The 13,685-nt window shown below is 47.3% G+C and overlaps 1 protein-coding gene across 1 annotated transcript; it reads right to left on the bottom strand.

The window, feature by feature from the left end:
• Nucleotides 1-6,785: 6,785 nt before the first annotated feature.
• Nucleotides 6,786-12,394, bottom strand: KLHL35 (kelch like family member 35; the record flags this gene model as incomplete). Its single annotated transcript, XM_082784558.1, has 6 exons — nucleotides 6,786-6,974; nucleotides 7,773-7,961; nucleotides 8,496-8,684; nucleotides 9,146-9,264; nucleotides 9,834-10,018; nucleotides 11,505-12,394. The coding sequence occupies 6 exons, from the start codon at nucleotides 12,392-12,394 to the stop codon at nucleotides 6,786-6,788; spliced, it is 1,761 nt and encodes a 586-aa protein (XP_082640684.1).
• Nucleotides 12,395-13,685: the final 1,291 nt, after the last annotated feature.

Genomic DNA, 13,685 nt, shown 5'->3' with positions numbered 1-13,685 from the left:
CTGGGTCTTCACGTCTCCTCTACCTCCACTACTCAGCCATCACATTTCCTCACCTCACAAGAGTACTAAAAGCTGTAAATCACTCTGGTATTTCAACACCAGGAATTATGTGTGGTGAGCCTGATGGACCTACTTAATTCCCGAAGCAACCCCAGCTTGGCTCTTACATACTTTTATCGTACTTTAATAGCCACCTCCATTTCACCTCACATCCTTTCCCCTCCTCATCAGCTTTTGCACCCAGCAGAGCCACCCAAGGAGCTTGCATGGGTAGAACAGGGGCCAGCAGCAGACCACAGGTCCTGCTGCCGATGGGGCTCGCTGCACAGAGGCTCTCAGTCTCCCTTTCGGTGTCTCAGGGGTTCATTGAAAACAGGCTGCGGCCCCAAAGCAGTGATCACAAAGGCAGCTGGCCCCAGCCCAGGCACGCTCTGAATCCCTTTTCTGCAGAGATTAATGGGAACTAACACCGGAGACCCAGCACAGATTGTCAACGGCCAGCGCTTTGCCAAGCCCGGGCTGGATGGGGGCCCAGGTAACCTTCCCATGCAGAGCACTGGGGTACCCTGGGCAAGCTCCAGGGGACCAGTACCACCTCCCTCAGAGATTTACGTGCAGTAATTCCTGACAATAGGTGTCCCTGGGGACAGCCCCAACTCTATTCAGCCCTTCTGTGGTGTTTTGGGGCATGATGCTCATGCCAAGATCTCTAAGATGCACATTCCCATCTCTCTCTCTGTAAATGAGCGGTGGGACAATGCTTGCTCCAACCCTGGAATTTGGCTGATGAAGGTTTCCTTCATGTCATCTGCTCTCATTTGTGCTCCAGATCTTGTGGATGCATTTTTGGGTGCCCTTCTTCCAGCAATACTTTGCTTCATGAATTAGCTGATTGCTTTGTGGAAAAACACCAAGTCCCTCACCCTCCTTCCAGGGGAAGTTGCCCTCTTTTTTGTTTCATTTATTCGGGTATAGTCTTAAGATTTTAATCAATTCTTAAATGTCCACAATTGCTAAATCAGTATTTTTCATTTTTCTCATTAATCCAATACACACACACAATGCCAGGGTGTGTAAAACCACCACACAGGGAGGAAATACTTGGAGACCACAAAACTTAGAGAGGATTTAGGTTCTCAGTGCAACACTGTCTTTCTCACAAATAAATATTCAGTTCAGTTTGAAATGTTTAAAACTTTTATGTCATCCAGTTTTGTCTGGCGTTTGCTTGCCTAGGAATATATTTCTTTCCTCTGCTTTGCAATGGTTCTCAGCCTATCTTCTAGTGAAACACAGGGTAAAAAACAACTTACAACCCATAAAATGTCTGCTGCTGCTCAGTACTGAATGCAAGGGTGAGGAAATCCTCTGTCTGCATTCAGACACAAGCTCCCAGGTAAGCCTTTACACCACACGTGTGATGCAGAAGCAGGTAGGAACTAACACATTAAGTCCACAGCTGGACAAGCCCTGCTGTGCCTACTTGCAAAACCCAGCGCTGGCACCCATGAACAGCCGTGGTGAGTCCTAAAAGTAGGGTTCAATTCTTGCCACTGCAATCTGATAAATATCTTATTCCACATGATTTGGGACTCAAAGCCAGGCGCTGGGTCTGAATGATCCTGCTGATCCTACTACCATTATTCACATTTAATAGGAAACAGATCTGGTTACATCAATAATCTTGCGATAAATGGGATACAGTTCCCCTCCTCCCCTTCTGCCTTGTAGGAATATTTAAAGCTAGAGACACGGCCCCTGAAACTGCCATTATCTCTGCCCACCATTCCCAGCTGCCTATTGTGGCCCTTAATCTGAGTTAATCAGCACTAGCTCATCCTTTCAGATGGGGCTTGCACCCCTGAGCACTGCTCTCCTGCCCGCAGTGCTATCACCTCCTGCCAGCTGGGCAGCGAAACGCAAAAAAAGGCAGCTTCGGCAGCTCCAGGGGCTGGACCGTGGTGATGTCCTGCCACCTTTGTGGTGGGGAGGTGTTTTTGCAGCCCTGTGCGTTCACAACAACAATTAGCATACATGCAAATAAAGTAGATTCATTAGGGAGAGTGCATGAATAGAGCCTGAAAGAGACAAGGAAGAATGGGAGTGAGCAAAACAGCCCAGGCCAGGGGGATGTCATGGGGTGAGGGATACACCTCTGAAAGCCCAGCCTGTGCAAGACAAGCCAAGACTGGGGAAGGAAAGTTTGGGCTAGAGAAAGGTGAAAGGGGGGAGAGAGGAGGACTTCACTCCATGGGACAGCAAGCTCAAACCGTCTTTGAGACAAGTGCTATAGTTACTTACATCTGCATAAGTATCAGTATAGTTACTTATATCTGTTCCTCCTTTCTGCTAAATATCCCACACTAAGCCCTCTGTGACCCTCATCCCACTCCTGAATAATTTGGGTGGCTCTTCTGCTCCTCGGGATTGTCATGGGCTCCACCAAGTGCAAACTCTGGTTCTTCTCCCACCATCCTTTCTCCATCACAGTGATGCCCTCCGTGTCATCCTTCTGCTCACAGATGTCATCCTTCTGCTCACATTGCAGTACCACGTCTCTGCTCATGGTATCACACTGGAAATTATTTCAGCTGCTTGTCCACCCTGCTCACCAAATCCCTCTCTGAAGGCTGCTCCCCAGGATCCTTCTCTAGGTCTGAGTGGTATTTCTGTCTTGCCCAGTTGCATCACGTCTCATTTGCCTTCATGAAGAAAGTATTTTTGGGCTGTGTAACCAAGGCTACCAAGCAGTTCAGCCTCTGTCTTCCAGGTTATTTGTTATTCTTCTGTCCATGTGTGTCACAGACAAATGTTATCAAGCCCCACAGATCTTGCTGTCTACATCCTCCATGTGATTTGTTCACAAAAGCTTTTTCTTCCCTCTGGATCCCCTCCAAAATGCAAACATACCCAAAATAACACAACTGCTGAGACAAGCAGCAGGAAAATCAAAAGGATGGGATGAGGTTCCAAGTACTACTTAAAATGATTGAGAGTTGCTGGTTTGGAGTGCAAAAAGTCTTTCTTCATTATCTAAAAGCTTAATTACAGAAAGCTTACAATACTGCATATGCTCTGCAGATGATCGTCTTCTACTTCTTTCCTTTAGAAAGCTCCAACAGTCAGTCTGTGTCTTATTGTAAACACAAGCAAGGCAGTGATTTACACGTGGGTTGGAAAAAGTCTTTTCAGAAGCCGGAGCAGATTGTAGTGGCAGCCAGCTCCATATTTCACACTCTTCTGCCACAGCAAGGAAGAACAAAAATTGGGCAAGACAGCCCATTTTCCAAATTCTCTGAGAATACACTTTCTGTTATGCCAAAATATCAGAGCTTCCCCATACTTCAGCTGATTTTGAACAATCCTGGCACCTTCTCTACACTGCTTTGGCCATGACCTTGGACTAGTACTTGATCTAGTACTTAGATATTATCCCCTGCAGACCAATATATTGCAATACCTTGAAATTCCTCCCTGCGTAGTAGGAATTCAAGTTTCCCAGGCAGAGGCTGGGACACCTCAAGGATAGTGCTCCCAAAGCTCCTCTAATGCTCCATCAACAACGCATTTTTGGAAAACCATGATAAAATACACACAAATGAAATTCCTGCAGCAAAAGCATTTTGGCATCAAGGAAAACATTTATTTCTAAGAATAACAAGTTAAATTCCTCCCCCTCCCCTCCCCTGCACGCCCACAGCCCTTACAAAATACAAACACGTTTCAGTGGTACAATGAATATCAGGATCAAGAACAAGGCGAATGTTTTAGTACCTATGCCACAACTTCCACCACCATGTTACACCTATTGCAACGTATCACACACGTCAAAAGCACATGGGAAAGGTGACCAGAACATCTACTCTTTGGAGTTGCTTATGCCTACGGGACTAAAAGTGTGAAGTATAGCAAGAGACTCCTGGAGGAATTAGGAAAATCAGGAAAGATAGTGGAAAGAGAAGTTGTAAGGAGTGCAACAATTCCATGGTGCAGCAATGTTGGAGTTTTCCTCACTCATCTTTATTTGACATTGGAATGGAACCACAAATTTCTGAACATTGCCCCTCCACTCCCACCCCCACCCTCAAAAAAAACCCAAACCACACCATCTAGCATGCCAATCTTCAGTGCAACTCTCTTGCCAGATGGTTAAAGAAAAAAACCAATCTTAAGACAAGGAAAATCCAGGTCCATAAGTTTAAGACCCAATATTAGGTCCCCCAAAACAGGGTTACAAAACACAAGCATCAACACACCTCAGCAAGGCTCTCTCAGGGGTGTTTCAGCCAGGTGTAAAAGTAGGGATGTTTACCCAAAAACTATAACTGGAAAACTCACTCTCCCATCAAGGCTATTGCTATGTCCAAATACATTACTGTGCTCCTTCCAAAAATGATCACAAAGATCTGCCAGCAGCCAAACAACCTATTTAGGTTGTGTTTACAACCCTATAAAATAAATACACTGGGCAAGGTATATATTTGTCACTGGGATCAAACCTTCAATAAGGCTGATTCCTTGCACTGCTCAGCATCCTCAGCCTTTGCTCAATAGTGCCCTTGCAAACTTGGGGTGCAATCCTCTTCTTGAAACACCAGCGGTGGTTTCCAAAGTGCAACTCAAGAGGTGGCCAGTCTGTGGAGAACTATGAATGTCCTTGGCCAGATGAGTGAGGTGGAGACAGAGGGTCCCAATCCATACACTTTGAAGGGCCCCTATACCAAAGCAGTGAATTGCTCAAGGCACAGGAAGCAGTAAGAGAGGCAGAATTGCTGTGGGGAGATGCTCCTGAGGAAATCAGGCTATAGGAAGATAAAGGTCTCCCCATGGGTTGATATGCTTGTGCTTTCTTCTGTGCTAATTTAACTAAATCAATGAAAGGTGCCAGTTCCCAGTGAAATAACAATTCCTATTAAAGGCCCATCTGGGATTTGATTACAAATAAAATTGCCTTTTACCAGCGTGCTTTTCCTTTTCTCTTCTCAGAGGAATAATCTATAACAGCATTGAACCACCTTTATGTTGCTTGAAGGACATAACCTATATATAAAACATCTAACCTATGTGCACAGGCCTTGAGGAGAATTTGAGGCTGAGAACAGATAAATAGTGTACCTTGATGAACAAAACAGCTACCATAGCCCTGAGACTTTTCAGAGGTGACTATGAGGAGGGTAAGGTACATTTTGTGCAATGAAACACCCTGCTCTTCATTTGGACAATGGAAAAAAGTACATTTCCTAATGAAAAGAGGAAATGAGCGTGCTCAGGTTCTAGCCAGTTTGGGTTCTTCAGCAGGAACTTTTTTGCCATGTTTAACAGGTGATCCTGATATCATCATGAAGAAGAGGTGAACCTTCTCAGAACTCAGAGAAGACAGAAGTACTAAAGAGCACCAGAAAAAAAAAAAAAAATAAAAAAATCCAGACTTAAAGGGGAACAAAGCAATTACAGGAGGTTTAAGATCATTAGAAGGCCCTGAAAAGAGGAGTATCTGGGCCAACAGCCATGGCAGTCTCCTCTGCTTCAGGAAGAAGTCATCAGTGGGGTAAGGAAAACAAGGTGCAGAGAGAACAGCAGCCAGCCAGCAGCCTGCTGTAGAGGGGTGCACCCTAAAACATACAAGTCACGGGAGTTTTTAAGAGATCCCGCTCTACATTTGGCAGCACCTACATCCCTATTGGAACAACGTGGACACCTACGTGGACCCATCAGAAATTACCAGGTCCAGTTATGGACTAAAGACACCAAAAGTTACGGCTATTCTAACAAATTGAACGTGCTCAAGATCATTTTTAGACCTGAGGCCTACTGGCCTGGTGCTGCACAGTCTGCTGTTGAACGCTTGCCCCCCAAGCAGGCTGCACATTTGGGTTCCCAGGGGCCCTGTGTCCAACCTGTTAAATATTGAGTTTATTTTCCTACTTACCAGCGTATTTCAGAGCCAAAAGGAGACAGATACAATTCTGTGGCTACCGTGCTTCAGAACTTCTTGCCTAATTCCTACACATTAGCCTACCTCTGCTCTCTGAAGAAGAAACTCTTGGCTACACAATTCACTGGACAGTACTACTATGCAACATGTACGAAGAGATACAGCACTCTGTGCTTTCAGGGGATGGACCCTCATACACCATGTGCAGGTTGGAGTCAGAGCTCACCCTATTTAACCAGGCTTTTAGGGATTTAGCAGAGAGATTTTCTTGGGGTATCAACTATGAGGTCTCAGCTCTCCGCTGTAGTAGGGCTGTTCGTGGATGTCAGCGGCCATTTAGGCCAGCACCATGGTTTGACATTGGGCTCTAGAGAGCTAAATACACAAATACCTTATAGCTTTAGCTAAAGAATTAGATCCTGTAACTATAATTGTGACTGCAACAGCCTCGGGCATCAGAGAGCAGCAACAATACATGTCCTTGCAGGACAGAGAGCCTCTGTTGGCAACATTACAGAAAACCATAATCTACATCCAAGGAAACCTAAAAAGAGACAAATCCAGTAGCTCCAGGGGCTGTAACAATACTTGAATCCTCCTGTGCAAGGTCTGCAATGCAGCTTTCACACAGCCCATCACCCTTTCATCCTCTCACCTAGATCAGCAACAAAATCACTGGCATCACCAGGCCTGGAAAAACAAAACAGTGCTCAGGGCCTGGGTGGAGCACATCTTCAGCAGCTTGTATTGCCCTTCCCCGCAGAGAGCTGGGCTGTCTGTCCACACACTGGTGGCCACTGTCTCAAGGGGAGGCTCTGGGTGGGAGAAGGATGCTGCCAAAGCCCCATGGTCATCTGTTCATGCGCTGCAGGATGGTCACGCAGCCGTGATAACTGGTGCAACGCTGCAGTGGTGGCTGCTGCTCCACGCTGCCCGTTGCAGGGTCGAAAGTGAACGCTTTGTCTGTGCCTTCCCCATTCTCATCTCGACCGCCCAGGATGTAAATCTTCCCTCCACACACTGTCAGGCCACAGCTCTCCTGGAAAGCAGAAGGAAAGACTAAGAGTTGAGAAACAGCCCTCCAGCTTTGTGCACCATTTCAATGGGCTCAGCTGCTACCTGCTCTGAAGAAAGGATTGTAAGTCTGTAGGACAAGTGGGGTCTGGCTCCTGTGGTCTTAGGGTTTTAGGCATTTGAAATAACTTGAGCTGGTGACGGGAGCTTTGCTGTTCCTGGCAGCTCCCCAGACTCACAAGGATGATGAAAGTCCAGAGTCACCCACCACGTCTGTGCCAGAGCCCCTTGTACAGACACGCCAACAGTGGCATTTTAACTCATATTGGGGTGAGCTGTCCCTCATCATTCCTCTCCACTCGCTGTGTCACGGCTCACATTGCAGTGTGGCCTTGGAGCACAAAAACACTAAACCAGGTGTGATGACATTAAACCAAGATGCACACCCGCAGCTGGTGCGTGTTCAGTCCACACACCAGGTTAGAGCCAGCATAACCCTTCACCCTGTAGCATGCAGTGTGGAGAAAAGATCCTCAACACCCACCTTTTCATCCCATAAATCCTCCCACAGAGCTTTAACAGCTAGTATGGACCCAGCCTCAGCAAAAAAATTTGGGATTTATCTTGGAAACACATCTTCCAAGCAGTCATTGATGGTAAGTACATAATTTGACTTGAAATACAGAGGTCAGTGGGTATGTTCTCATGCTCAGTGCCAACCCCCCATTGTATTTTACCTTCAGTCTCAGCAAAGCACAGATGAGTACTTTTGTTCTAGAGAGAAGAAAAGGCTCAGGGTTTCTTTCCTAAATCTTTTCCTTACCAGAGGCCCAGGGAGTGTGGCCACTTCTTGCCAGCTGTCTTCCCTTGGATCATAGCTGAAGATTTTACTGAGGAGTCCACCTACGACATAAATGATGTTGTCCAAGCAGACAGCACTGATGCACCTCTGGTAAAAAGGAGTGGGAGACAAAAGCGTCCATTTGTTCTCCTCTGGATCATAACACTGGACCTGGGAGGAAAAACACAGTTGTGGGAACACGAATTTACCCCATCTCCCTGCTTGGATAAATCTGATACCCACTAGAAATAAAAGAAAATAGACCCAGAAACACAGAAGTGAGCTTCAACACCCAAAGACCTGTGCAATGATCAAAGGGATGAGGGTTTCTAGTATTCCTTTTTCAACTGGCTGGGACCTCAGGCAGTGTCTCTGTGGGCCTATGTGTTCAACTCCCAGACAAATTACAAGCCTTTAGGGTGGCTGGTCTTAACCCAAACATTAAACATTCAGGGATTGAGCTGAGTGCCTTTAAAACTCTCAGCTCAGCTCAGGTGTCAACAGTCCCTCATGAACCATGTTTTTTAGGTCTCTGGCCATCCTTGATGCTCCTTGCAGGCTTTTTTTTCAATCCTCTCTCTCAAAGCACCATGCCTGAAACCAGACCGAAGCTGAGCTGAAATCTCCCATGCCTGAGCTTTCCAAAGGCTTATTTTGTATCTCACAGCCCTGCTTCTACTTCACAGTCATCCTCACCAGCGATACCTTGTCGGTGTTAGCAGTGTCGTCCACAGCACCACCCAGCACGTAGAGCTTGTTCAGGCAGGAGACCACAGCCGCCGAGCTCACGGCCTGAGGCAGTGGGGCCAAGGTTGACCAGCTGTTGGAGAAGGTGTCATAGCACTCCACGCTGGAGAGGCGGTAAAAACCATCAAAGCCTCCCACAGCGTAGATCTGCCACAAAAGGAGCAAAGCAAGCTGATTAGAAACTCCTGGAGTCACCTAATGGGCTGCGCTGTCATGGTGTGCACGAGCCGAGGCTAACGCTAGGCCAGAAGGGCAGAGATCTGGTCCTGGCAAAACCTTCTCCTTGAATCCAGTGTCATCACACAGATTGACCAGTTTGAAATACCCAACCCTGCATGTTTTTCACCCCAAAACTCAACACAACCATCTTCAGAAGTCTTCCACCATGCCGTGGTAGATCTTATTGCTGTGGCCTCATTGCTGGCTACCTCAGGTGGCAACACAGCCAAAGACTAATGACACCTTAGTTATGTCCTAGGTTTCTCTCATCAAAATCAGCTCCAAATGAGCCAGAAGACAACCAAATACTGACAGTTTCTCATTATACTTGACACTGGGAGAAGCGGGGGACTGCAATCTGTAAGGGTTGTTCCCAAATTCAGGCCTACCTTGCCCTGAAGCGTTGCCATTTTGTGCCTCCATCGGCCTTTCTGCAGACAAGCGACCTTGATCCAGACGTTCAGCTGGGAGCTCAGCACCCAAACATCATTGCTGCTGATGTGTCCCCCTGAAAAACAGGGGTGGAGAGCTGTTGTAATCCCAAAGACAATCCCATCATTTTGTTAAACCACTGTACTATATAGCTCCTCCATGCAATGGAACAATCAAGGCCAAAATATGGCTGTTGGGATATACCCATGTAAACTCAGCATCCCAAGGAAGATACCCTATGAAGGTTAAGACACTTATTACACTACTCCATCCCTTCTACAGAACTCTTCTGATAGGCATTTTATTTTAAATGAAGGACAGGCAGGAGACCCTGATGTTATAGGTAATCCTGACAGTACGCACCAAAAGCAGCTCATTCCATAGCTGGACACTTTGGACAGATGCCCCAGTAAACAGGAAGAAAAGTTTTTTAATAGTGCCATCCTCCCCCAAAGCTGAAATTGGCTCCTTGGGACACCAAAATGCAAACCACACAAGAGTAAACTTCACTCAGAAGAAATGACTTTGCTCTGGAGTCAAAACGTGAATGAGTCCCACCGAACAGACCTGGGGAGTGGCTGTCCAAGCAGAGGTCCCACTGCTTAATTCAAGCAGGAAGGGAACAGCCACCCCAGGGCATCTCACCTGATATGTACACATCGTTCTTCAGTGTGCAGGCAGCAAATTCTGACTTGGTGTAACCGGGCACGCTGGAGAGGGCTGTCCACTGCCTGCTCTTCGGGTGATAGAGGTCTGTGAAGGGCAGCTTCAGAAGACCTTTCTTGTCGCAGCCCCCAATGATGACAATGACTTCTGCCAGCTCCATGAACCTAGAACATGAAAGACAAGGGTAAGTCCCCTAACCCATTTAGGCTATTTCCTTCATCAGCTACTGATTTTTCTAGGCAAATCATTCTCCTCCCTGCACCTTCCCTCTTACAGGCATGCACAAATTAAAGACATCTCTCAGCTTGGATCCAAAGGGTCCAAATCGTGGCATTGCCCCCTGCCCCTCACCCTCTCCCTTCATTACTTCCAAGCTTAATCCTCAACGCACGGCCACAGACGTGCAAAGCTGTTCCTGGCAGCCGGCCCGCCACACGCTCTCTGCCTGGAGAGAGAAGTGTTTCCAGGAAATCTCACTCTCTCCAGCCCCAATAGCAGTGAGCAGACGTGAGAGACAGCAGGGGAAGGAAAATCCTGCCAGCTGGTAGGTGGCAAGAGAGGGACAGCTCTGCAGGAGGGGAAGGAGAGGAGGGAGGAGGGTGGAAGGGGATTTGAAGGACTTGGTCCAATCCCCAGCCCTGCCATGGTTTGCACAGCCTGAGACAACTCACTTAAGGCCAAAGCTGTAGAAGGAGGTGAATTAAAATGTAGATGCTGGGGGTGGGATTTATTCCCAGTGAATTTTAATGGTCTGCGTCCTTGAGGAGGTCAGCACAGACTCTGCTATTGAGCAGTCCTTTAGATAACAACCTGTTGTGTCATTCAGCACAAAGAGCCAGCTTCAAGTCTCACACCAGTTTGAAAGGGTTCAAACTAGCTCTTCCACCTGACAGAAACCCTAAATTCCAGGCTGGACCTTCTGAAAGGCATTGGTTCAAATTGCATCCTTTTGCTCAGGCTTCTCCACTGAGCAGCAAAAAAACCAGCTGGGCTCCTTGAGCCAAAGGGCAGGAGAGCTCAAGAACTTGGTCTCTTCTAGAGAAGAATGGGGAGCCTTGCAAACCACCTGGTTTGATATGGCTACCCACCCCAGAGCAGAGGTCTCCATCGGTGCTCTTACCAAGCACAAGCAGAGGGACCTCTGTGACCACGAAAAAACAGCAGAGGCCTCCAAAATATCTGACCAAATCTAGCAAATCCAAATGCCAAAGTGACAGAAAGGTGCAGATTTCCACACACATCCATCCCAAGGAACTGTTTTTCCTTTTCATCCTCCACTTTACACTGTCAGTTGCCTAGGCCAGGAGTTCTTTATCTTCTTGTTGATCAAAAAATCAAAGGCACGAAAGACAGAATCTGAGGGTACGTAGGTAGCTACCTGGACAGTATATTTTTTAATTTATTTTTTTATATTGTTTTTGGTTCTGTTTTTGTTTGTTTGTTTGTTTTCCAATGGACATTAACTACTGACCTAGCAGCAATGCCTTTGAGCTAGGAGCCATGATGATGCCCAAGAGGCTAGAAGTAATTGGAGGGAAAAAATTAAAATAATAGAAAATAAATCAAAAAATCAGAGAATCCCACCCCACCAGCTTTAAGATCCATGAACTTAGGCCACTCAGGTCTAGGAAACACAACTCTGGGTTTTACCTTCTGGGCCTTGATCTCAAGGAGCTGACCTCATTCCCAAGGATGTAGTACTTGCGGGCTTCGTGCAGTAGAGGAATGCACTCCTTTGAGTCCTGGATGAGTCCGTCCATTTCCACCTTCTCCAGGAAATATGTGGGATCAAGCAGTGGCAGTCGCACATGCTCTAGGAGGTCCTTCAAGGCTCCCTTCCTGGCAGGGACATCATGCCGTACCCAGCGCATGACTGCTTCAAAGACCACTTCCTCCTTGGGCACCACCAGCTGCTCATCAGACAAGTACTCAACCAGCTCCTTCACACCCATCTCTAGGAACTCTTCATGACACGACACCTCCACAAAACACTCCAGCATGAACCTCTTGCTCTTTTCGGTCAGGGAAGTGATGGAGAATGAGTCGGCAAACTTCATGATGCCCAAACAATTGCACGGGTGGAGCTGGCCTTCAAGGAAGGTGATACAAGCATCTCTGAGCTTGGAGATCTGCAGCAAGTCAGACAGTTCCAAGATGCCTTCAACGTTGTCTTCCTGAATGACGATGTTCCCCCCATACATGTAGTCAAGAAGAAGAGACATGGTAGAGGCAGAAATCTTCTGGATGTTAATGATATTCTGGTGGCCTTCCTTGAGATTGCCACCAAACATAGCCCGAAAATACGTGCTGTTGGCTGACAACGTAGCACGGTGACAGGGGAATTCTTGCCCATCGATTAATAGCACCACGTCTGTGAAGATGCCGCTCTGCCGGTAGGAGTTTAGCGTCTGGAGGATTTGTTCAGCATGGCAGGACCCACTGCAGAGCTTCATGTGCAGCTTTTCTTTGCTTGGGTCACGCGTTGCATTCTCCAGGCTGCTCGTCCTGTAACTGGACTCTTCCTTCATCATTCGATGCATCCTGATTGGGAAGCAGTGAAGGAAGCAAGAGAATAGCGTGTTCATTAAAACATCTTCCCATGACGTCCAACACCATTGTGGTTTCTGCAGCTTTCTCAGCATCATGGGGAAGTGCAGATTCCATCCAAAAATCTAGAGGGACTACACCCCTTTACCCACATCCATAACTCATCCTCAGTAACCATTTCCTCCAAAGAACAACACAGAAGTGGGCACTAGGCTATTTCCAACCCAACACCATCCCAGTAGAACAAACTTTCTGTTTTTAGGAGATTTTTGTTTTTTTTTTCTAAGGCAGTTACTAACAGCTCGGAAAGGGGAGGCTCAGGCTGGGTGTTAGGAACCCAAAAGGAGGTCAGGCTCTGGGACAGGCTGCCCAGGGACATGGTCACAGCAATGAGCTGCAAGAGCTCAAGGAGCCAACATTCTCAGATATAGGGTCTGTTTTTTGGGTGGTCTTGTGTGGAGCCAGGAGTTGGACTCGATGGTCTTTGTGGGTCTCCTCCAACTTAGGATATTTTGTGATTCTATGATTCACCTCTTGAGCTGGGTGCCAGTGAGGGCAGCCAGCTCAGCACTCTTTATCATGGCTTCTATCACGGCCATGCAGGTTTTAGATTGGTTTTCTGAGGCTCTGTAACAGCAAAAAGCACATTTGGGGGGCTCAGACTCTGCTCATAAGTGTTTGGCCCCTCGAACCAGACTCTGGAGCATCTCACCAAGTGCCTCTGGCAGAAGCACAGGTCCCCAGACGGGGTCACAAACCGGCAGACATCAGCTGCTCTGTGGCATCCACCCAGTCCTCAGCAGGACATCTGCACCTCACCTGCACTGCGTGGCCACGTGTAGGACAACCCACCCTCATCCTGAGGATCCCTGCCCCACTACCTTGGTAAAACGTCATCATATACTCTGTGCTTGCAAAAAACACACACAAAAACATCTCTACTCCCACCATGGGGTGTTGCAGAGCCCCGAAGAGCAGTGAAGCAGCGTGACAAGCCCTATGTAAATATCTAAGAAACCCTGGGGGAGACGGTGAAGGCTCCAAACATCCCAAATGGCACCGATGGGTGCTCAGGGCTACGCACAGAGGGGAAATGCTGTTAGTTAGTTCGAAGTGATTTAGAGAAGTTACAACAAAGGCAGCTTTCTGGACAGCACAGCGAGCTCCGTGTTCTGCCGGCACTCCAGCCAAAAAGGATAAATAGATTTATCTCCCTGCCTCCCTCCCTAATTCCAAGTTTCCAAGCCCTTGGGATTGCTCACAGCTTACAAAGAGACGTGTCCC

The sequence above is a fragment of the Aythya marila genome (assembly GCF_965140915.1).
Source record: "Aythya marila genome assembly, chromosome: 1".
Lineage (NCBI taxonomy): Eukaryota > Metazoa > Chordata > Aves > Anseriformes > Anatidae > Aythya > Aythya marila.
This window is presented reverse-complemented; position numbering and strand designations above follow the sequence as displayed.